Source organism: Symsagittifera roscoffensis, chromosome 9 (assembly GCF_963678635.1).
Source record: "Symsagittifera roscoffensis chromosome 9, txSymRosc1.1, whole genome shotgun sequence".
In the NCBI taxonomy this organism is placed as follows: domain Eukaryota; kingdom Metazoa; phylum Xenacoelomorpha; order Acoela; family Convolutidae; genus Symsagittifera; species Symsagittifera roscoffensis.
This window is the reverse complement of record NC_087070.1, coordinates 43,735,330-43,759,282: the sequence shown is the minus strand read 5'-3', so window position 1 is coordinate 43,759,282 and position 23,953 is coordinate 43,735,330. Positions and strand designations below refer to the sequence as shown.

At 35.7% G+C, this 23,953-nt stretch overlaps 3 protein-coding genes across 8 annotated transcripts in view; 2 read left to right on the top strand and 1 right to left on the bottom strand.

Moving 5' to 3' along the window:
• Window positions 1-23,953, top strand: part of LOC134854905 (potassium voltage-gated channel subfamily C member 4-like) — a 529,156-nt gene that overhangs the window by 50,877 nt on the left and 454,326 nt on the right. The gene's annotated exons all lie outside the window — the stretch shown is intronic.
• Window positions 1-23,953, top strand: part of LOC134854907 (mpv17-like protein) — a 518,847-nt gene that overhangs the window by 401,007 nt on the left and 93,887 nt on the right. For 2 of the 3 annotated variants that reach the window (XM_063871301.1, XM_063871299.1), the window contains exon 1: window positions 18,688-18,697. The exons of the other annotated variant lie outside the window; for it this stretch is intronic. The gene's annotated coding sequence lies outside the window, so the exon portion shown is untranslated. Of the gene's footprint in view, window positions 1-18,687; window positions 18,698-23,953 lie in introns of those variants that run through there. 3 annotated transcript variants of the gene reach the window in all.
• LOC134854148 (phosphorylase b kinase gamma catalytic chain, skeletal muscle/heart isoform-like) lies at window positions 1,165-10,389 on the bottom strand. Its single transcript, XM_063870274.1, has 6 exons — window positions 9,500-10,389; window positions 8,805-9,042; window positions 5,796-5,923; window positions 5,275-5,411; window positions 3,307-3,454; window positions 1,165-1,993 (listed from the first exon to the last, which is right to left on the bottom strand). Exons 1-6 carry the CDS (start codon window positions 9,728-9,730, stop codon window positions 1,658-1,660), a joined length of 1,218 nt encoding a protein of 405 aa, XP_063726344.1. The 5' UTR covers window positions 9,731-10,389; the 3' UTR covers window positions 1,165-1,657.

The window sequence follows — 23,953 nt, the reverse complement described above, 5'->3', positions numbered from 1 at the left end:
AATTTAGAATTTTGATTTGAAAACCAAAACCCTAACTAGGTTCATCGAACTGCCAGGGAATGTCATAAAACTAAAAAACCAGGATTTTTAAACAATTTTCAACCAAAAACTGAAACTTGCATTTCACGTATATTAATGATGTATACTTTTTTCACTATTATTCTGAAATGAAGCACGGTTTCGCCCTGAAATTATATTTTTCGGTAACAATTTCACACTAGCTAATTTTGTCTATGGACTGAGACAATTCCTTATACAACCAAATATGACTGAACACTTTCATATATAGAAGCGCAACTTCCAAAATGTTGTCTGAAATTATTTTCTTTGTGGAAAACACGTACAGACACACAATCAACGATGATTAATGAAAATTCATAAACGAATATGAAGCAGCAACTGCGCCGACAATGCTTGCGTCAATTCCCGTAGAACCGAAAACAAAATTGTTGTCATGAAAAACTTTAAACTATAAACTGTATTGAACTATAAAATAAAGTTAATAAGCCAAAAAAAAACTGACCCGGCAAAACTTAAGCAGACAAATAATAGGCTGACATTTTTTAACGAAAAATACCATTTGTGAAACAGCTTGAACAGATTGAAACCCGGGATCTTTATCGTCCCAGGAGAATTCGTTAAAAGGCTAAGTGTGCCGGAGATGCTGAGAATTTTTAATTCATTATGAACCAAGGTAACACCAGGAGATGAGTTCAGATGATTCCTGTGAACAAAGTTGTTTACGGGTAAGAAAAAGTCTAGTACCCGGTTGCAATACCCTTGCTATTCGCAAGGGTAAATATTTGAATACCTATTCAACTTACGAAGTTGGTAGCAAAAAATACATAACAAAAACATCCCTGAAATTCACTAATCTTTTATGATAGACACATGTTTTTCATGACACCAGCCAAATTCGAGATAACTGGTCACTAGATATGTTTAATCTGCTAGTTATTCTGAAAATTTGAATACAAATTTGAGTGCAAACAACATTGAGCGAGTGAGCGCTACTTCTAGGCCAAGTAGGAACTAACATGAGAGTTGTTAAGGTTCAATAATAAATCAGTTGAAAATTTGTAGGAAAAGCTGTTTACGAGAAAAAAGTCTAGTTTCTGATTACAAGACATTTACTAGCACTAATGTATTAAGATGGTAAAAAGATTAAAACAAGACATTTTATTCTCGAATTCTAATACATATAAACTGATAAAGGAAAATAAACTGGCAATTGAATTGAAATGAATAACGAAATTTAAGAGACTTCAATTTTACTAACTCTCACAAAATAAAACTTACTAATTCTTTCAAAAAATTATCAGCCATCTAAATTGAGAGCACCTTCAAATTGAAGCTAGCTGTAAAAAATACAACATCGCATACGGCAACAAAATGCTTCAAATTACTAACACTGCAAAAGCAGTTTTACACAATTCAACAAGTAAGGACTGATAAGCATTCAAACCGTCTGTTTATACTGCAATTTTCGCTAATTTTCATTGAATATTCTCGGATCTTTCATCTATTAGAAAAAAATTTCAATGGAACATGCTAAAATATAAAGATTTTAATTCAATAACTTAAAATCAAGTGACAAAATGTCACCTATAACCAACTACGGAACGAATAAATGCTTTTCAATTATCACTGAAGAAAACTACAGGCTTGGCAACCACCCATGTTCATGACTGTGACTTGAGCCGATGTCGAAATCTGCAGCTCTGGCCGAATACTGGTACATTGTGTTTTGGAAAAGAGCGGCTCTATTCTGGTTTTCTCCCTTTTTCACCCAGTGGCCGTAAATGTTAAAAGCACAAGCGTCGATCTGTCTTCTAACTGATTTGACACTGTATGGCGACGTACACATTAGACCAGGAGTAGCTGGCTTCAGAGCAACTTGTCGTTTTAATCTTATAAGCCCAAGAACGAAAAGAAAAGAGGCTCTCAATTTTTTTCTAGGGTTGAAAGGATTTTTCTGCTCCTCTTCTCTCACCTGAAAATCAAAAAAATCTATTATTTAGAAGCTGTATTTAATAGGTTGCGACTCTCACGATAAGAACAGACCAATGACACTAAAATTTCGAACCAATTGACGTTTTTTTAACTGCACAAACTGCTCAATTTTCACTCTTATTTTTTTTTTTGAATTTTTGATTACTGAACTATGATTGGCCAGCATAATTTTGGGTCATTAGATCCTTCTTATTTATGCCCTTAATGATAGATTAACAATAACTTAGATAATAGCTTCAGCAAGTATTGGAAAGGTAGCCTAGAAGCATGTCTATCGATTAGTTGGCCGGATATAGTATATTTTGAAATTTTACACTGAGTTCAAAAACTCTTCGACAAATGGCGTGCAAGTAGCCAAAGACAAAATAAGTCCATTTGAAATTGTTTAATTATTCAGATGCTCAATTGAGTTTAATCGAAAAACTAAGCTTAAACACGCCATCAAGCTGAATAAATATTTAAAGCAAGTATTGCATGGTAATCGACACACATGCTAAAAGCTACATCCTTGAAACATTTGTTACATGACACTATCCACTTAACGACTTTGCCATACTTAAAGTAACATAGCCGAAGCTACATTTGATGTTTACATGGATTAGACTAAATAGTTCAGTTTTTAAATGAACTATAGTTGGTATTCAAATAACTACCTTTTTGGAGCAAAATTGGAAGAATTCACAGTTGTTATTTATTGCTAAATAACTGAAATAACATTATTACAACTATCGAAAACCAAAAAATTTTTGGGCAGCACCAAAATTAAACAGACAAATTACAAACAACAAGACAAATTACAAACACAATGCAGAAATTTAAAAACAAAAACAATTTTTATGGTACAAAAGTATCATCGCAAAAACTGGACTCAAAAATACAAGGGATGTCATATTAAAGCGTATTTACTTTAGGTGATTTTTGACTTAAAATAAAATAAATGATATTGTTTTAAAGAACCAACTAAGATAAGACATTGAGTTTGAGACAAGACAGAGAAAGCAGCACATTAAACTTTAGATTTCAATTAGTTTTTTTTTCCTAAAAATTTTAAAGGTGTCGGAACATTCCAACTACGGAAACTCATTCTCTCGGACCATTCTTTAAATAGCCACAGGATTCAATTGAGGGCATTTCTTCAGCATCATCTGACATTATTTCGAAATCTCCGACACTATTACTGTTAATTTCAATAGCAATGCTGGTGTTGATTTCATGGTTGCTGTTTTCATGGTTAGTGTTATGTTCAATGGTGGTAGTGATGTTGTTGTTGTTGATTGTGTTGTTGTTGTTTACCTCCTGTGAATTGAAAGTGAGGAAGTATTCGTGTCTGAGTGCCTGTTCTGCAGTGTACCTCTCACAGGGGTCCATTTCCATCAGGTGCAGCAGAAGATCCTTCGCTGCCGGCGACACATCTTCAAACTCCGGTCTGTCAATTGTGAATCTAAAAACAAAACAACCATATTGCTCTAAGTAATTTTCACTTTGCATCATCTTATCTCGTCTAAATCATCAATACTAGACAGCCCTTTTGAATCTCGCTCTTGATCTTTTAGACTAGCTTGGTACAAGAGTTTATGTAATATACCAGTTTGGTGTTTAGACAAATGGTCAGAAAAAAATGACTCTTCGAAGTTAGAATAAGCTAAGGTTAGAAAAGAAAATGTTGCAAATTTAGAGCTATGTTGATAGCATTTCAATTTAAAAAAATCAATTTTTCAGTTTCTAATGCTAAGAAATTACAAACTATTTGCGAGGTTGAGACGAGACAAGAGGATTGGAACTTGGTAAAGATAATAACACAGCTCGTTCAAAAAACAACAGCAAATAATTAAATATTGGCAAACTCGAATAAATTTCTACAAAAAGAATAGAGTCTTTTCAAAAATGAACTCCAAGTGAAGATTTTATGTATATGTATGTGAAATTGTCAAAAGAGGCTATGACAATGCTCCATTTCTAGAAGTTAAAAGATGACGTACTGCAATTCAAGCCCGTATTGACTCAACTTTGGACCAGTGTCATTGGACTATGAACTGTTTGAACCAAATAACACCACCACTTTGGAAACAGAACAGATCAAAGCTAATTTTCATCATCATAATTGGAAGTCTCAAGGAACTCAGGATACGGAGAAAAAATATGTTTTCTCTATAATGCTGCAAATACATGTGCCTTTAAAGCTCTTTAAAATTCAAGAACATTATAAGTGGTGCTTTTGTGATGAAATTAACCCAATTTGAGAAAAATGGATCAATGGGTAAATTTTCAATTCCGCTGGGATATCTGAACACTAACCATTTTCGAAACTAGAAATCGAGACAAACAAAAAAAATGACCAAGACCTATAAAAGAGTTTTCATTACGTTTATTACTCTCAATCTGTATAAAAATTAAACTGACAAACCATTGCCAAAAAAAAACAAATAAACACAAAACGACAAAGGCTTCAGTCAAATATTAAAGAAAATTTCATACAATTATTGAAGTTTGGGTACACCTCAAACTTTCAAAATCTCAATCCTAAATGCATCAAAAGGAATTGTAACACCACAAAAAATTAAGTGCCTCATTTATCATTCCAATTAACCGAAAAAAAATATTTTTTCATTTTTTAAAAAATTAAAACAAGCCTAAAAAACATTAAAAACAAAGATAGCCGGTTACCGTGCAAATTTACAAACTGTCCGACCAAAGTCTTAAAATGCAAAATTAGTTTTTCAAAATAGTGTCGTTTTTTCTTTGTAGTGTGATAATAGATTTGAACGAAAAAAAAGAAAAGGCACATACTGGATAGTCGTAGTCAAATAGGCTGATTGTAAAAAACGAAAAAAAAATCCTTTAAAAGAATTTTTTATTTTTTGCAAATTTTTTGAATTTTCACAATCTAACTTTATTCGAGTAAAAAAACTTTCAGGGCTTAAATTATGCTTAAAAAGCTATTGTAAGCCTGCACGCTCACCTTATTAGCTCGAAAATAGACCAAAAACCAATAAAATTCAAACCGTTTTTTTTTTCGACAAAAAATTTTTCAGTTTTTTAATGTTCAAATCACGACTGAAAGGGTTTCAATATGATATATAACTCGACCCATTTCGATGATTATTTGTGGTACCTGATTTTGCGAGGAAAACAAAGAAAAAAACTAAACACACCCGAATACAGAGTTCTTTCCCATTTTTCATATGGTCGGAACAATGACGAGCTTTTTTGCGGCGACTCAGTGACACTTACGAACAATTGAAAATGGAATCTTCAACTCACTTTCCTTCCATGATCATGCGGAGCATGAGGACTTGTTTCCGGTGCCAAAAGGGAGGTTGACCACACAGAAGAGAGTACATGACTACTCCTGCGGCCCACAAGTCTACTGGTCTACCATAGCCAGGCACCACACCCACCTAGAACAATAAATGACAATTAAAAATAACTATAAAAAATCTTTATCTTTTAATGGCACAACCAGTTATGGTACACGACTGCATTAAAACTCGAACTGCACATATAACGTGTTCAAAACAGTCATATTGATCTTTGAAATTAATTCTCTGTATCTGTGAACTTTTGGCAATTTACTATATAAAAATCCCAGTTCTTTTCACTTAAACGGACCAAAAACGCAAAACTTGAAGATGTTAAAAATGAAGTTGAGAATTATCGCACCTGATTGATTGAAACGAAATAAATCGCCAATAGTTGGGGGATCTTGATGCGTTTAATTAACAAATTTTTTTTGGGCCCGTATAAGTAAAAAGAGTAAAGAAGTAATAACTAAAGGAACTAGCCCGCATGGCACACTTGAGCATCTCGGGGGCCATGTAGCCCGGGGTTCCCATCAATTCCTGGTACTGCTCATCGTGTTCGATGTAGGTGGCAAACCCGAAGTCACTAATCTTAATGTTCAGATCCTCATCTAGAACAGAACCAAAAATTGATAAAGCATCGAAACACTTTCTATGAACCTGCTTTAAAGCAATTTCATGACCAAAAACAAATAAGGAAAAATTGAAAAGTGGTCTTAGAAAGGAAACTATCAAAAATGGGCATAATTCAACTACCATTTTTTCGTCAATTCAGACCCATATGCAAATAAGTTGTACCAAAATCATAATAGATCACTTTCCAAAAAACTGAATTACTTTCAGTGAACAATAAATTAGTTTACTAAGTAATATGTAAGACAAAAAACTGGGGATATCTTCAAAAGTCTAATCTTTCTGTCACGCCTCAAACGCAAAGTTTGTCCGATTATATATCATCTAAATTTGTGAAACATTTAGAAATATTTAGGAACATTGTTTCGCTCAATATCCAGCAGGATTTGCAAAATTGTTCCAATATAAAACTAAAAACCAATTTTGAGACAAAAAACCTCGCCAAGACCAAAAATAAAAAGGTGCCGTTTTTCAGCTAATTCAGAGGAGCTACTTAAAAAAATGATTTAAAAGCAATCAATGTTAATTTTTAACCGCATGATAACTCGAGACTCACGATTTTCAGGACTCTGAAACTGACTTCTAATCGGAAAGATACAGTAAATTTTTAAACTCTTGGAGAATTTGTCAAAAATTAAAACAATGAGAAATTTAGGGATGTGAAAATGTTGCTTTCTCTTGCGCAATTCCATCTCACAGTACAACTAGTTTGCAAAATAATTTCCAAGGTAAATGAATTTTTGGTCTTTAAATTCGATGTTTACTGTTGGTCAATTTGAAGACGCTTTATCGGCTTGGTTGGCAAACAATTTTCTTTTGAGTTTGCCGAAACTATACGGGAGCTAAAATTAACTTTCAAAAGAGCAGTAAATCGAAATCAATATTTAATTAGCGAGAACCTGAGAAAGGTTAGGGTTCCTGGACGGTGAACTAGATGAATTATCTTTACTTTACAGGTGGAGTTTCAAAGTTTTATAGACCGAGCCCAATATATTAACTGATATGCTCTAGAGTTGAATCGCGTTCGAATGAATAATAAATCTGAAGATAAAATAGAACGAAGCTCAGCAGCGTTTAAAAATAAATAAGTCATATGTTGGTAGTACAACAACACACACCTCCGAGTCAACCAATAAAGAGAGACCGGTATGGCCGTGCATATATGAATAAATTAACTCATAATAGCACTCGTAGTATTGGCTGTAGTAATAATGGTAGTAAAAAAAATTCAAGGGACTTATAAAGGGTCAAAGCATATACCGCATGACTTAGTTTAAGCAACTGTTTCGTTAAGCAGATAGTTCCGAAGGCAGACTCTTTCCGAGTGCAGAATTTCTTCAAAAAAAAAAACGAAAACTAAAAAAAAATAAATTGATAGCGAAACTACAAATTTGTATACTTTACAAATTCTTTTTTTTAGTCCGCTCACCTGAAATTTCTTTTCTAAAAATGTGACACTGAACAAAGTCGGAACGCTCAGGGCTAAATGAACAGTAACTACCTTACCTACATTACATCTTAAAACTAGTTTCTTTCCTGGTAAATTTATGGAAGTGAATAAAAATTATGACATTTACATGAAAAAAAATAGAAATTGATCGGAAGATTAAATCTACCAAGTTGATAAAAACTAAAAAAAAAACTGACAAAGTAAACTGAAAAAAGTGTTACTTGACTAAAAATATATATTTTCCATTTTTCTGCTTTTCGCGTTTTCTCCTGAATCCCGTTCAAATGGCGTCACATTGACTTCTAATGGTAATAAAAGTGTCACGTTATACTTCACAGGACTACACAAAGAGTTATTTTACAACAGGATAAATATAGAGACTGAATAGAATTACAGAGTTAGACAAGTTCACTATGCTATTGGTACAGCTGCCACCGTCGTCTTCTTAGATTGAAGGGCGAACTCAAATGACTCTATATTTGTATGGTTTGGCCACTGCACAATCGAATAGAGTACACAGGTTTATAGCTTTGTTAGTCAGTTGTCCTTGAGTTGCAATCATACCTCTGAACTCATTAGAGGTTGGGTTAGAGTGGGTGTGGGTTAAATAGGTTCACCTCTTTTCCATCATACAAATTATTGCGTTAATTTCGAATGAACCAAGATCACCCGATCAAGGAAATTAAGCACCCAAATATAACGAACAACAATTAATTTTTGAGTGTTTTCTGTTAAACAGCCCAAAGACGAACCAAAATCTTGACAAGAACAACAATTAATTTTCGAGTGTTTTCTTTTAAACAGTCCCAAGTTGATCCTTATAATATTTCATAACAAAACTCAAACGCTCGAATCTGATTTGATTGAATCTAATCAGAACCAAAAACATAATAAAAATATTTAACTATCAATCGCGTTTTTCTGTTTTTCGTTCATATGAAAGAAAAGATTGTGATTTTCTGAAACATTTTATATATGGCCTTCCAACATATTTACGGTTGACCGGGTGACAAAAGATATTAAAGTTTTGGTGAATGACAAAGAGACGGGTCTGATCCAGTCAACCAACTTAATAGTCAATTATGAGAGACAATTAGGCAAACGCTGAATGCCACTTTCCGACATTCAAATTTCAAAAAACAAATAAAGAGAAGGGTGGAGGATCTCAATTTGATCGTGAAGCGACAATTCGTCGCATTTAAAAAAACAATTGTCGCAGATGAATTTTCGGTATTAATTATTTAATTAATTCGAAAATTGATTTAGCACTGCATACCAAGCAAAGAACTATGCCTTAGCGGGTGTGGGACTAGATATGAAATGCTTCGCAAAATGTTTTAAATTGTGACAACTTGTCGCCGTGGCCGACTTAATTAAGAGGGGGATGTTAACTTGATGCAAAAACTGACCTAGTAGAATATTTTCGGACTTGATGTCTCTGTGTAGTATGTTGTTTTTATGGAGGTGTTCGATGACTTGCAGCAGTTTGAACATAATGTCTCTCGTCTTCTTGGAGGAGAAGGTGACCACTTTGGTCAGGTGGTCGAACAACTCCCCCTTCGGACAGTACTCTAGCACTAGGAAGATGAACGAGGGGGTGATGTAGTGGTCTTCTAGTCTGATTATATTCGGGTGGCCTCTCAAACTCTGAAAACACAAATTGCATTTTTCATTTTTCTTCAGATACCGCTTTCATTCTCGTATATAAGATACTGCAATTTCAGGTTACACCTTTGGATCTTGATTCTAATCTGTTCTAAAATTTGATACCAATTCTAAGCATAAAAAAATGACTGATACGCGGGAAAATCAAGGGTAGAAAATTAAGGGCAGATCACGCACTTGCATGAAAACGCATTTAAATCATTAAGAACATACCAGAATTTTATTCTACTATCTTTGAACAAGTTGTTTTAGTTGAATAAAGTTTTTTATCATGTTATGGTCATTCTTAACAATTTTCTTTTATAAACCTTTTGTTTTTGTTTACCCTGACCTGAACCAACATATGAGTTTAGTACATAACCAGTGATATTACATTATTATTAAGTTGAATAGTTCTCAAAATTGACACCTCGCCCATTGTAATATTGCTGCAACTTACCTCTAATATAGTAATTTCTTTTTTCGTTTCAGATGACAATGTTGCCGAATCACCAGCCGACAAGTCTATAATCTTCACCGCGAACACCTCCCCCGTCGACTTCTTGATACACTTCCTCACTATACTCGACACTCCCCTACCCAACACCTCCATCGCTTCATACCTCTCGTAGAACTCAGACGTCTCCTCCTGGTTCTGCAGTTCCGTATTCTGGTATGACGTCATCACCATATTTGCTATATTTTCCAGACTATCGTGAAACCAACTGCAAAAATTTCCCGACTATAAATCGTGATAAAACACCAAATCAACTAGTTCGGTTTTTCTGCCGGGATCCCTTCAATATTGAGCCAACTATTTGAGGTGTGAGGATTTTCTCGCAAACAGAACTTGTCAACTAAGGAGTTAGAGAGTAACTAAGGATACCAGCTAAAACTTATTGTACAGAGTTTTGTTGTCTAATTTTAGGTTCGAACTGTTGAGTCTTTGAGAACATCTTCACAACGAAGACAAAGGAGAGTTTTTTCAAAAGCAGAAAATTTTTGAGGAAACTTAAAATTTAGAAATTAAGGCCAAAACGATTCTTTCTCAGGTTGAAAATAACTATTTTTGAAATAGTTCTAAAGAAGATTAATTTGAGAGGCCTGTCTTGGGATACAGCTAAGGATGTTAGTCCTAAGAAGTAGCTTTGCTATAGTGAGACAGTTGGAGTATGGATGACACTTTTCAATGAAATAAAGTCTTCGTTCGGGTCACTTTGTATGGCTGAATCTATTTTTTTTGTCAGTTTTACTCTGAAAACAGCAAAATAGTTGTATCAAATCGTTTTGTTCAAATCTGGAAAGATCGCTAAATCCTGAAACGAAATGACGTCAGATATCTGTAACACTGATTATTAATTTTCTTTGAAACTAAAGAAAGTGCTCAATTGGATCGTGTTATTAACAACCCAGTATGTTGACCAAAAACCATGAGAAAAGCGTCCTAAATTGATCGGATTAGCTTTCGTAATGACGCTATTTGGTATCATTTGACGCTTTTTGGTATAATTTAACGCTTTTTGCAACCAGTTGACTCATACCGGAACCATGTAACTAGTTAGGCTTTTAAAGACATAATAAAGCCATCCTTAACCACCTTACTTTTAGTATTTTTTCCACCGATTTACTGTGATTCGACGCAGTATCACATGATAACACGTATACTTCCGCGTAGCAAAAACTGATTGGAGCTTTTTTGCCGTTGCAATCCGATCCCTACTGGGTCGGATCACTGTTTGACCAAGACAAAAAATAATAATTCAACGCAAGCAAAAGTTTTTTATAAAAGGAGATGAGACGGATACATTTCTTCAGATCTGAGGCTAGTGTCAATAATGACATTTTTCGAGAAACCCTGGGACAAACTGAGGCCTGATCAAAACAAAAGCAACAGACAGTAGGAAAAAAAGGCAATTAATGAAAGTAAACAGAAAACAAAACTGACTTGTTTTTTGAAAAATTTCAACTTCCGAATTTCAAACAAAAAATATATGACCTTGAAGCTGCTTGAATTTGTAGAGCTGACTTATTAATGGCACTTTATTGATAAAAGTAAACCAATTTATGGAAAATTGATCAATGTGGAACAGTTTTAATAAAGTAAATTTGAGCCTGAACAAATTAATGTTAAGACACTTTCTGAGCAAAAAAAAACGGAAAAAAAACACGATCTATATAAGAGTCTGAACAACGTCAAACTAAAAACTAAAACACCCAAAGACGAAATTCCTCCCCTTTTTCAGTTGTCAGAACAACAAATAGCCACAATGCCTTTGGTTAAATTTTATCTTAGCCCTTTCGACCTTTCCCATTTTATCTTGGCAACAGCTCAATCGCAAAAATGAATGGCAGACGCATATTTTGGGATAAGTCAAATTCAAGAACACATACTTGTGGGTAATGTATGAACTTTTCCAGACGATCGAAACATCAGTTTTTTCTCTTAAAGTTATTATAGAGTCAATGATGCTCACAATTCTCTGAACCCAATAAAAACAACGACAATTTGAATCTCCAATGATAAGAACTCTAAGCAGTGAGTCTGACTAGCAAAAATATTTTGAACTAACTTTTCGTAATCTATATTTGATATAGCTCGAGCCTGGTAAAAACCTACGAGCTTGCTTTGAAGCGCAGAAAACATGAAAAAAAATTTTTAAAAACAAGTGAAAAACATGTCAAGCATAGTTCACACAGAGGCGAAGCGGAGCGTCGCACCACTTGCGATACAACACAATGATGAAAGCATAAGTCTAAAAAAATAGGTGAAACAAAATTTTCCTATAGATCGATGAAGGAAACCTAAGGGCCCAGTTAAAGCTGGGGGTACGTCTTTGACATTTTTCAAAAGACTTGGAATTTGAGATTTCGCAAAGACAAAACCTTTCTCTTACAAAGGATTTACCGCTTTTGCAGGAAAAAATCGCGCAACTGCTTCATTTGGTTAAATTTCTTCTTAGTGTAATTTTTAATAAAGTATCTAAAATACGGTCAAATTTCAAAACGTGACTTTCCGAAACCCGTAATTTTTTAGCAGAAGCAGGTCTTGGCCGGTAGTAGAGATCATTCCTAAAATCGAATGCGCAATTGAACACATTGAACACTTAAACTGAGAATTGGTACGGTAAGTTTCAAAAAGTAGTCAAAAACTTCCAAAAAGCGGTCAAAGTTCCAAAGCATTCACTAGTTGGAGACAATATTTTTTTCTAAAAAACTTGGCGTAGTACATTATATACATGAACTTTCAACAAGTTATTGTGTCGATTAAACCTATGATATCAGATTTGGCAGGACAGTTATCGAGAAAAGTCCAGAAAACGGTCAACAAATCAGAAAGTTGACATTTCCGAGAACCAAAATTGGATTTTAAAAAAAACCGCGAGGTCACTTATGCAAAAGAGATTCACACAACCTAAAATTTCGATGGAATCAACCCAGGTTTGGCAGAGTAGCTTTCCAGAAAAATGAAAAAATCAAAAAACGGTTAAAAATTGCGCAATTGCGTATTCAAAGGCGCTTGCTGCAACCATTTCTTCGGAATGAACCCAGACCTCAGATATGAGAGTGTATGTTCCGGTAAAATTGACAAACTTTTTAAAAAACGCTCAAAAAATTGACTTTTCCGAGGAAGATAATTTTTTTTGAGAAAAAAAAATTGGGAGTGGACGCTAATGCAGGTGAGGTTCGCCCTACCCGTTATCTCAATTGAACAAACGACCTCAGATTTCGAAGGCTGTAGACTAAGGTGTAAAGCACCGAGAGACCAGCGGAGTAAACTGGCACACGATAATGTAGGCGACAAATTTTTTTGAACATCGATAGAAAAAATTTGAGAAAAAAAAATTTTTATGCATAAAAACTTATGAAACTTTTCAAAGCGTCTCAATAAAATTAGAAAACCCTAATCCCATAGACTTTCAAAACACCTGTTTTTATCAAAGAGAAATTCTAGGCAAACAAGCCTAGCCAAACATTTCCAACTCAAATTAGTAACTGAACAAAAGTTACGAAGCGTAAACAAGGCGAACAATCTTTTCGCATACTGTAGCAAAAAAGAATGTAACAAGGCTCCCGAAATTTTCTAAAATGTATATATACACAACAGAATTCGGTCTGCGTGGGCAATGCATTTTAAAGGCGAGCTTGCCCAAGACAATCAAGCAGAACAAAAAATAGCTGTAAATTTACCACATTTACAGAAAAAACACGAAAAAATGAACATTATGATTGCTCAATTAGAAAAAAAAATTTTCAAAGCGTCTCAGTAAAATTTAAAAAAAAACAATCCCATAGACTTTCATAATACCTGTTTTTATCAAACAGAAATTTTAGGCAAACAAGCCTAACCAGACATTTCAAATTCAAATTAGTAAATCAACAAAACTTACGAAGCTGAACCAAGGCCGACAATCTTTCAGCAGACTGTAACAAAAAAAGAATGTAATGTTGATATTTCCGAGCACCAAAATTGGATTTTAAAAAATGGCGTAGTCACTTATGCAGAAGAGATTCACACAACTTAAAATTTCGATGGAATCAACCCAGATTTGGCAGGGTAGTTTTCCAGAAAAATGAAAAAAATCAAAAAACGGTTGAAAAATCAAAGTTTTGACTTTTCCGAGGTCCATAATTTTAGGTCAAAAAATTTCAGCGCAAATGCGTATTCAAAGGCGCTTGCTAAAACCATTTCTTCGGATTGAACCCAGATTTCAGATATGAGAGGGTATGTTCCGGTAAAAATGACAAACTTTTTAAAAAAATGCTCAAAAAATTGACTTTTCCGAGGAAGATAATTTTTTTCGAAAAAAAAATTTGGGAGTGGTCGCTAATGCAGGAGAGCTTCGCCCTACCCGTTATCTCAATTGAACAAACGACCTCAGATTTCGACGGCTGTAGACTAAGTTGTAAAGCACAGAGAGACCAGCGGAATAAATTGGCACACAATAATGTAGGCGACAACCTTTTTTGAACATCGATAGAAAAAAAATTGAGAAAAACTTTTTTTTGCTCAAATTTTTTTCTATCGATGTTCAAAAAAAGTTGTCGCCTACAATATTGTGTGCCAGTTTACTCCGCTGGTCTCTCTGTGCTTTACACCTTAGTCTACAGCCTTCGAAATCTGAGGTCGTTTGTTCAATTGAGATAATGGGTAGGGCGAAGCTCTCCTGCATTAGCGACCACTCCCAAATTTTTTTTTCAAAAAAAATTATCTTCCTCGGAAAAGTCAATTTTTTGAGCATTTTTTAAAAAAAGTTTGTCATTTTTACCGGAACATACCCTCTCATATCTGAAAAGTCATGAAACTTTTCAGAGCGTCTCAATAAAATTAGAAAAAACTAATCCCATAGACTTTCATAACACCTGTTTTTATCAAACAGAAATTTTAGGCAAACAAGCCTAACCAGACATTTCAAACTCAAATTAGTAACTGAAAAAAACTTACGAAGCGGAAACAAGGCCGACAATCTTTTAGCAGACTGTAGCAAAAAAAAGAATATAACAAGGCTCCCGAAATTCTCTAAAATGTATATAATTCGGTCTGCGTGGGCAATGCATTTCAAAGGCGAGCTTGCCCAAGACAATCAACCAGAACAAAAAATAGCTGCAAACTTACAAATTTACAAAAACACCAAAAAAGAACATTCTGATTGTTCATTTAAAATTACAAACTCGTACTCTGGGAAATTTTGAACTATCTAGGAAGACCGATTCATATAATCTTCAACTCCAAATTTCTTCAATACCAAACTCAAACTACCGAAAAAAAAATCTAGCTGGCCGCAAAAAAAAACAAGATGCTCTGTTCCACGTCCCGTATATCCTAACAGTCACTGAGTAAAACTATCTATAATAGAATCGAGACTGCCTTTCGAAAACACAAGCAAGTAAACGGCAAAGGGAATATTACTAATAGAGATCTAACCGGAATTGATTTTGGTGGACTTCCAGAAACTAATTTCGAGATTCATTTAAAAAGCTGATGAGTAACTGCACAATGCATATCGGAAAATTGGTTTAGCTATATGCTAACATTCCACTTCTGGATCAAAAGTCGAGTGTTTGAAAGTTATTAGTCTTTTGGTCTGAGTTAGTAGATAGCTTAAAGAATTCCGCCAGAATTTTCCAGTATTTTTTACTGGACTCCGGAATTAACTAAGACTTGGCGGAGTTCCAGATTCCAGTACAATTCTAAACACTATCTGGAAAAAAATCTTTCACAAAAAAGAAGCTGCATTTTTCGATCAGAGGATAGTTCTCGAGTTAAGTCAAAAACTTCAAAAAACGGTAAAAAATCAAATTTCTGACTTTCCGATTGCCAAAAATTTCAGGTCAAAATAATTTAGGTGCACTTGCGTATTCAAAGGCGCTTGCTACAACCAGTTTTGCAGATTGAACCCAGATATGGCAGGGTATTTTCCGGTAAAATTCAAAAAAATAAAAAAAACTCAAAAAATTGTCTTTTCCGAGAAAAAGGTTTTTTTTTGTAGAAAGGCTACTGCAGGAAAGCTTCCACCTACCTGCTAACTCAATTGAACGAACAACCTCAGGTTTAGGAGGTAAGATTTCGAGAAAAAAAAAGATTGAAAAAACGGTCAAAAAAGCAAAAATTTGCTAATCCGAAGGACATAACTTTTTGTTTCAAAAGAGGTTGGGCCTAGACGCTAATGAAAGGAAGCTTGTCAAGTCGTTTCTATTCATTGAAAATAAAACTTCAGATTTGGTAGGTTAGTTTTTGAGAAAACAAATAAATTAAAAATATTGGTTAAATAATCCCCCACATATTTGGAAGGCTGTAGACCAAGGTGTAAAGCAAAAAGAGACCAGCAGAGTGTACTCGCACACAATAATGTAGGCGGTCTTTCTGTGGATAACCTTTTTTGAAAATCATAAGAAAAATTTTTGCGAAAAAGTTATTTTTTTTGCAAAAAGCCATAAAATTTTTCAAAGCGTCTCAATAAAATAAAACCAATACCATAGACTTTCATAATTTTTCTTTTTAAAAAAGGATGTCAATTAAAATGGGCCCTTCCGTCATGCGACGGTACGTGCACAGGTTGGACAGGGCCGTACCAACGCTATACAAATACATCGCCAAAAATTTATGAATAAATCAAGTCGATTTTAATGCATCCAGAGAATTGTCAATTAAAATCTACCCTCCTCGACTGTAGCACAGTACTCGATTATTACAAACTCGTACTCTGACAATTTTTGAATTATCTAGGAAGACTGATTCATTGAATCTTCATCTCCAATCTTCGATATCAAACTCAAATTACCGATAAAAAACCGAGCTTGCCGCTAAAAAATACAAAGATGCTCTTTTCCACGTCCCGCATGCCCTAACAGCCACTGAGCAAAACTATCTATAAAAGAGTCGAGACTGCCTTTCGAAAACACAGGCAAGTAACGGCAAATGGAGGATTACTATAAGAGACATCTAATTGTCAAGGATGAAAAACTCGGTGAAGCTCCGAAAATCTTCGCAAATACAGGAATCACGATAAAGGCAGGAGCCCGAGTGCTTGGTTCAGTTATAGGAACAGAATCTGAATGTAAAAAGTTCCTCGAGTTTCAACAGAATGAGCAAATCAAAATTTTGAAAAAACTAACGAAAATCGCTAAAACCTCCCCCCTAAAACGTTTATGCCTGCTATACTAAAGGAGTTCAAGAAAAGCTTTCATTTCTTGCCAGGACAACGCCTAACACTATGAAAAACTTAGAAATATGTGAAAATATTACCAAAGAACAACTATTACCTAACCTAGTCGGTAAAGACACTTTAAACCCCCAGTTCCGTGAGATATCTTCATTACCCCTTAAAATGGGCGGACTTAACATCAAGCTGCCATCCGATCATGAAAGCTATCTAGAATGGTCTAAGGAAACATCACTAGTACTGGAATCTCAAGATCCTGTTACAGCAGTACCACAGCAAGAAAAAATCTGTACGAAAATCAAAAAATTGAAAACTGATAGAACAAATCGAAAAAAAAAACAAACCTCTTAACTCCTTAAATGAAACAGATAAATACGCACTTGACCTGGCCTCTGAAAAGGGAACCTCTAACTGGCTCAATGCTTTACCACTGAACAGATACAACTTCAACCTGAATAAATCAGAATTCAGAGATGGTATTTACTTAAGATACGGATGGGAACCGACCAAAACCCCACTCACATGTGCATTTGGTGCTAATTTTAACTTGACACATGCGCTTCACAGTGCAAAGGGTGATTACACACACGTAAGACACAATGAAATTAGAGACACATTCGCCAACCTCATGAACGAGGTTTGCCATGAAGTCGAGATTGAGCCGAAACTTCAGCCGTTGCAAGGCGAAAGCTTTGTCAACAATTCAACTACAACTGAAGATGAGGCACGACTTGACATTAAGGCAAACGGACTCGGGGGTTCACGATTCAGCCGCGCTTTCTTTGATGTGAAAATTTTCAACCCCCATGCCAAAACATTGCGAAAACAACATAAAGACGCATACAAATACCACGAAACGCTGAAGAACTCCAAATATCAGCAAAGAATTTTAAACGTAGAGCAGAGTAGCTTCTGCCCGCTAATTTTCGGATGCACCGGTGGCGCTGCTCCAACAGCCACGCGGACGATGCAGCGATTAGCCGAAAAACTAAGTGAAAAAAGACAAGAAAGCTATCTAGAATCTATAAACTACATAAGAACTAAAATAAGCTTCGCGCTCCTGAGGAGCTCTATACTTTGTATAAGGGGGTGCAGATCGCTACGCAAAGTTCAATTGATCGACAACTCCATAAGCGCTATTGTAGAGGAAGGACGGCTTAGATAAATAAACATTACGACGATGCATTTAATGCTGATTTATAACTTTATTGCTGATATATATGCCTTTTTATAACGCTGGTATGGCCCTATCCAGCTTGTGCACTTACTGTAACAAAACGGAAGGGCCCCTTCTGTAATTTAGTTTTTTTTAAATTAGAGATCTAACCAGAATTGATTTTCGTGGAATTCCGGAACCTGATTTCGGAATTCATTTATGATTCTGATGAGTAACTGCACAATGCATATCGGAAAATTGGTTTTGCTTTATGATAACATCCCACTTCTGGATCAAAAAGTCAAGTGTTAGAAAGTTAGTCTTTTGGTCGGAGATAGTAGAATAGCTTAAAGAATTCCGCCAGAATTTTCCAGTATTTTTTACTGGACTCCGGAATTTAACTTAAATTTGCCGGAGTTCCGGATTCCAGTACACCTCTATACACTATCTGGAAAAAACCTTTCACTAAAAAACAAGCTGCATTTTTCGAACAGAGAAAAAATAACAGGAGTTAGCTTTAAAATTGTAAGAAAGAAAGACCAAGTTAAGTTGCTTCGAAAAAGCCTCCTCCATGATTCGAACCATCAACCTTTAGACTGAGATTATAATGCTTGCCAATTAAGCCATATGCATTTGCTTTATTCTTAAAGCCAGTCGCTAATAAATCGGATAAAACACTGGGCAGTGACAGGTACTAAAATTGAGCACCACTTTTGCTGAGCAAGAATTTAAACTACGCGACATACGCCTAGCTTATCCCAAGTGGTTAACATACACTCCTAAAGTAAATACCAGATAGCATTCAATGCGACTTCAAACAAGGGGATAAATCTTATTAAATTGACGAACTTGCAAATTAGTTTCAATATATATCAACTCGGAGCATCACACACGCTTTAGATAGTAAGCTACCTAGAAAAAAGCCTATTAAAAAACCGCAACAGTTCAAAAACTTGAATTGAAACACGGTTGAAGAGTGTAAGCATCTAACTTTCGGATCAACCGTACAATATCCCCCAACTTGTGTAACATTCGTCTACTGTAGTCACACATGAGGCTTAAGAAAAATAGGCCCTATAACCATTGGCTCAAGAGTCAGGGACACTATCTCTTGTGTTTTTCTACCTCAAATCAGTCGGAGCCAATTCGGTTCGCTTGTGACATGAGACTACGACCCGTTACAGCTTAAAGGCTACTACCAAAATATCCCCCCACTCTAGAAATAAGAACGTCCCCATACTTAGGTCTATAGATACCCAAAATACATGAACGCCGTTAAAAACCGGGTCGGAACAATCCGTTAAGTTACTTTTTACTAGACAGTGAAACTTTGATCCATTTCAGATGGATCAACCTAAAACTCGCCTTACCTCAACATAACAATCATAAAACACACTCTAGAAATTTAAATTGAGTACTCACATCGTAGCACGCTCAAGAACTGGGAGTAATTAAGTCGGTAATCAACTCGAGAATAAAATAATGTAACTAAATGAGTTTAATGTTTATCAGTTTCAACAACAGGGACAAGTTTGAACTCTAGAGTATGGTTCCTCGTGAACCATTGGGACACTCAAGCTGTCCACCTTTCCATCGAAGGTTCACTCTAGTTCAGTTTGAATAATAATCCAGTCGAGCAATAATAGTCCAGTTCTCGGGAATACGCTTCCTTCTGTTTCAGATAGGACAGCTCTACTCTAGTTTCATTGTGACGGAAATTGCGAATGGCAATTTCCTACTGCTTTATCTGGCAACTTTCCCGCAATTGTTTCTCGATCGTTCTGATTTCTCTTTTTCGGTTTTCAGTTATCGCGAGAAAATCGTGCATGACAGGCTCCATTCGAATTTTTGAAAAATCAAATTTCACTCCAAAATTAAGCGTTCTTATTTTTCTCAAGGTCAAACTTCCAAATTTGACCGACTGGCACATTGATTAAGTTTGGGAAGAAAATATGGATTTTTAGTACGTAACTTTAATTTGAAAAAGTAAAACACAGCATGTTATATCGAATAACGTTAAGATTTAGCATCAGATGGAATAAAAAAAAACTGCATCCAATGATTCCATCTCCCTGATGGTACCTAGATTTTTAAAAATTAAAATTTATCCGGAAAAAATTACTGAAAATACATTCATGAAAACCAATTATTCTTGTGGTTCTAAATGCATTCTGTAATCAGAATGAATTTTCAAAATTAAAACGTGGCTAGGTGGGACATTATACGGTTGGTCATCTAGGGGGAAAATTGTACGTTTATATCCAATTTTCTCACACACCTTGAATTCAGAAAAAAAAAGAAATTCAATATCTGCATAAAAACTTTTGCATCAATACAGTGATTTATGAAAATTTTATGTTCGAAATTTCAGACTAAAAAGATAATTGAATGTGCAAGTCGGTCATATTCTGAAGTTTTATCTTGATTTTGAGGGAAATGGAAATTTTTGAAAATTTCGAATTGACCATTTCCCGCTCAAGTTTATCGCAGCAACTGAAATAAAAAGTCATTGTAATCACAACACACGAAGTATATTTGCAGGAAAGTGGGCAGAAAATCAATCTGGAAACAAATTCGCAATTTGTCTAAGAATTCCAATCGATTCGAGTAGAGCTGCCTGGTTCCTGTAGAGAACGCCGAGAATTATTGCGAGAGTTTTACTACTGGAGTGAGGAGAACCTTGATTGGGCAGATTGACGAGTGAAGCGTCCCAATGGTCCAGAGAACAAAACTACTTGAGTTAAAACTAGTTATTTCTGGAGTTGCTTTAATTACAATTTTTTTACCTAATTCTGGAGTCGCGTCACTATGTGAAAACTAAAGTTCATTTCTTGAGTGTATTTTACACAACCATGTTGAGAAAAGACGGGTTTTAGGTTGATCCATCTGAAATGGATCAAAGGTCACTTGTCTTATAGAAACGAATGTTATACATCAGTTTCACACCGTGTTCTCGGTATTTAGAGACCTAGCCATGGGACGTTCTTTTTTCTAGAGAGTGTGTGATGAGGAGGGGGTTTTATTTGAAAGACGTCTTTTAGCTGTAACAAACTTTTGCAGTCGCATGTCTTATGCGAACCGAATTAACTCCGAGATTCCCCTTAAAGTCATATGTGACGCAAGCGGAAGACTGTTATATAGTGTTTTATGTTGTAATTTACGACATCATGACTACAGGATTGAACCCACTTGACGCAGCTCCGTGCTAAAAGCACATTCTAGAGTACCAGTGGAACGGTTAAACTGGAACGTGCCCACCTTCTGGTCGTACCGTGTTCGCTTTTTAGGCAAATTGTGAAAGTTTTCTCGGTACATTTTTGGATACGAGACTTAGCTAACCGAGTATGGGGTCCACTAGAGAAACAAAAAACGAGTAAAGAGATAAAGCGAAACGAAAAACAAAAAGGTTAAAAAGATAAAAAGAAAAACCAGAAAAAAGAACAGACAGTGATTTTGGTTTCCAGATTAGATGGATCGGACCCTTACACTAAATTGATAGTATAGTCATACTGTTTTACAGTAAGACCTGTGACATGTGACCAGAAAGGCGTCCAAAACGCATGGCAGAATCAAAATTTTTGTGACATTCGACCAGAATGGATCAAAATGCAGATTCAGCATATTCGAATTTTTAGCAGTGAACCTTCCGGATTGGCGATTTTGAAGGAATAAGAGCGTTATTGGAACGATCGGCCAAACGGTGAGGGCTAGAATATTCTAAAAATATTCGAATTATGACGTCATATTTCTGAGAAACGTCAGAAACGGCCATTTTGGGCAGAAAGTCGAAGAAAAACACAACAACATTAGTTGCGCTGACGATAACAACGGAAATCGTGATTGAGAAACAACAGCAGATTGCAGGAATAGCAGAGACCGTTCCGAGTTGCAACTATTGTGTCGCTACAATAGTTGCAAGGCCGTTGCGAACAACGGTGAAGGGTGGAAAACCAGCCTTCCGGAAAGAGAATAAGGGCCTTATTTACCCGGATTCAGGAATCCGGAGGGATCTCGGGACTGAAACTTTTATTGACTTATATAAACTTTTAGCTTCCCTGTCATGTTCTGATTTGAATTTAATTAACATCTGAATTCATTTTGCTAGGATGAGAAGCTAGGAGTTGGGGGAAAGGGTTGATCCATCTTCGATGGAGATGATGATTTTGATCTACTGAACAAAAACAATAATAATTCAATAAGTAGTAGTAGCCCTGATTTTGGGAGTGACCTCGTGGTCTGGGGATACTGAGACCCAGCCATGAGCTCACTATTTTTGCATGTAATCTAGTTAATTTGAGTGTTTTGCCCGAAGCCGAAAGCAGTAACGTTTTTTGTCGACCCGATGTTAGAAAGACCACCGAAAATACTGGCTTGGTAGAGACGGTGAAAAGCATGTAAAGCTCTGTTTAGACGTTAGCCAGTCGTCTTAGGACTTAGTTTTATTTTCCGTCGATATGTATCTTCCGGGCGAATGTTACATATATGTTTTTATGGCGCTCCTGGGTGTTATTCTTTTTTAACATCATGACCGGCAGAACCGTTAACGAGCACTCCGCGCCGAGCGGATGCTCACATTAACGCGCTTAATAGGCCTAAACCGCCGGGGCGGAAGGTCAGTTCGGAACGCGGAAGCCTTCCGGATTACCGTGAATAGCTTTTTAACCTAGTTTAGACCGAAAATTCACAAATCAGGAAGGGTGGGGGGATCGGCCATTCCCTCGTTCCCTGAGAGGTTTGTGACCAAAAACACTTAAAGAGATAAATAAAACTAAACAAAAAGTAGTATAGTACCTAAGAAAAACAAAAAACATAAAAAATAACCGAAAAAACCAAAAACAGTAAAAAAAAAAGTAAAAAATCAGTAGAAATCATCCCCCCAGACAAGATGTGATCCGACCCTCCCGTTTGTTGTTGATAGATATATTGTTGTTACAGGCATTTATATCAGTCAGGATTGTTACGATCATTTTTGTAGCCCGTTTGTGAGGCTTGTACTATGGGGTTATTTGAGCATATAAGCAACGTTAATGATAAATTGCGCACAATCCGGAAGGGTCAGCTGATTTGCGCTCAATTCGGAAGGGTCTTGAGAGAAGACTGATCCGGCAAGCAGTACAAGGAGCAACAAGAAGGGGCTCAAGGACAACAACAATCGACTGTTGGGTATCGTTAGCAAGTTTTGTATCCCTTTTGGTACAAAAAGTAAGATAGTAATCTGTGGGGGGCTCGACAGTGCTGCACTGTAGTGACCCTTCACCGAACTGCGAATATCCGAGTTAAGCAACTTAATTCGGATATTAAACAAACCCGGAGGGGTATAGTATTAGTAATATTATTACTTATATAGCCTATATTATTACTCTTATACCGTTTTTCAGTGAAAAACACAGAAAGCAGACCGGTTTTTTAGGGTCAAAATAGCGATATTTTGATCCCCCCACAAGTCGCGATTTTTGAGATATCGATATTTTTTGAAACGGAAAAAAGCGCTAAAGTAGTGTGTTACATCGTAACTGCACTACCATAATAGATAGAACCGGTTAATTTAGTTCGGAAGTGGTTGGAACTATTTTGGTACCGAAAACCGAATTTGGTACAAAACATTATGAAATCAGAAAATTTTTTGAAATTTTTGAGTTAGAACAGTAAAAATAGTTGTTCGGACAACGTCCACTAGTGAATCTACGAGTTTTAAAACCCGCTACCCGAAAGCTTCCCGGGTTGCAGAGAAATCGAACTTAACGTGTTTGATTTGGTGGATTCAGCAATCCGGAGGGGTACAGGTAGCATAGCTTTTCGCAAATTTTTTCAACTAAAGCGTTTTAGATCGGGTCTTTTGCGTTGAACTAGAAGAGTATAGGCCTTTTGAGCTCGGATCAATAATTTTTAGGTCGAAAAGAACAAAATTGCGGAAAAAGTTAGGCGGAACCTACAAGAGACAAACTTTTTGACGTTAGAAAAAAGACGTTTTGGTTAATAACTTTGGAACTATTGGGCATATCGAGTTGATCTTGATATCAATAGATCAGAAATTAGCTGAGCTTACTGATAGGGTCAAAGTTTCTTGAAAAAGTAAGCGTGAAAATTTTTTGAGATT

Coding starts and splice junctions, on each gene's coding strand:
- LOC134854148 (XM_063870274.1), bottom strand. CDS start 9,730: ATGGTGATGACGTCATACCAGAATACGGAACTGCAGAACCAGGAGGAG. Junction 3,455..5,274: donor CGCATGATCATGGAAGGAAA/GTGAGTTGAAGA, acceptor TTTTGTTTTTAG/ATTCACAATTGACAGACCGG. Junction 1,994..3,306: donor TCACTTTCAATTCACAGGAG/GTAAACAACAAC, acceptor TTTGATTTTCAG/GTGAGAGAAGAGGAGCAGAA.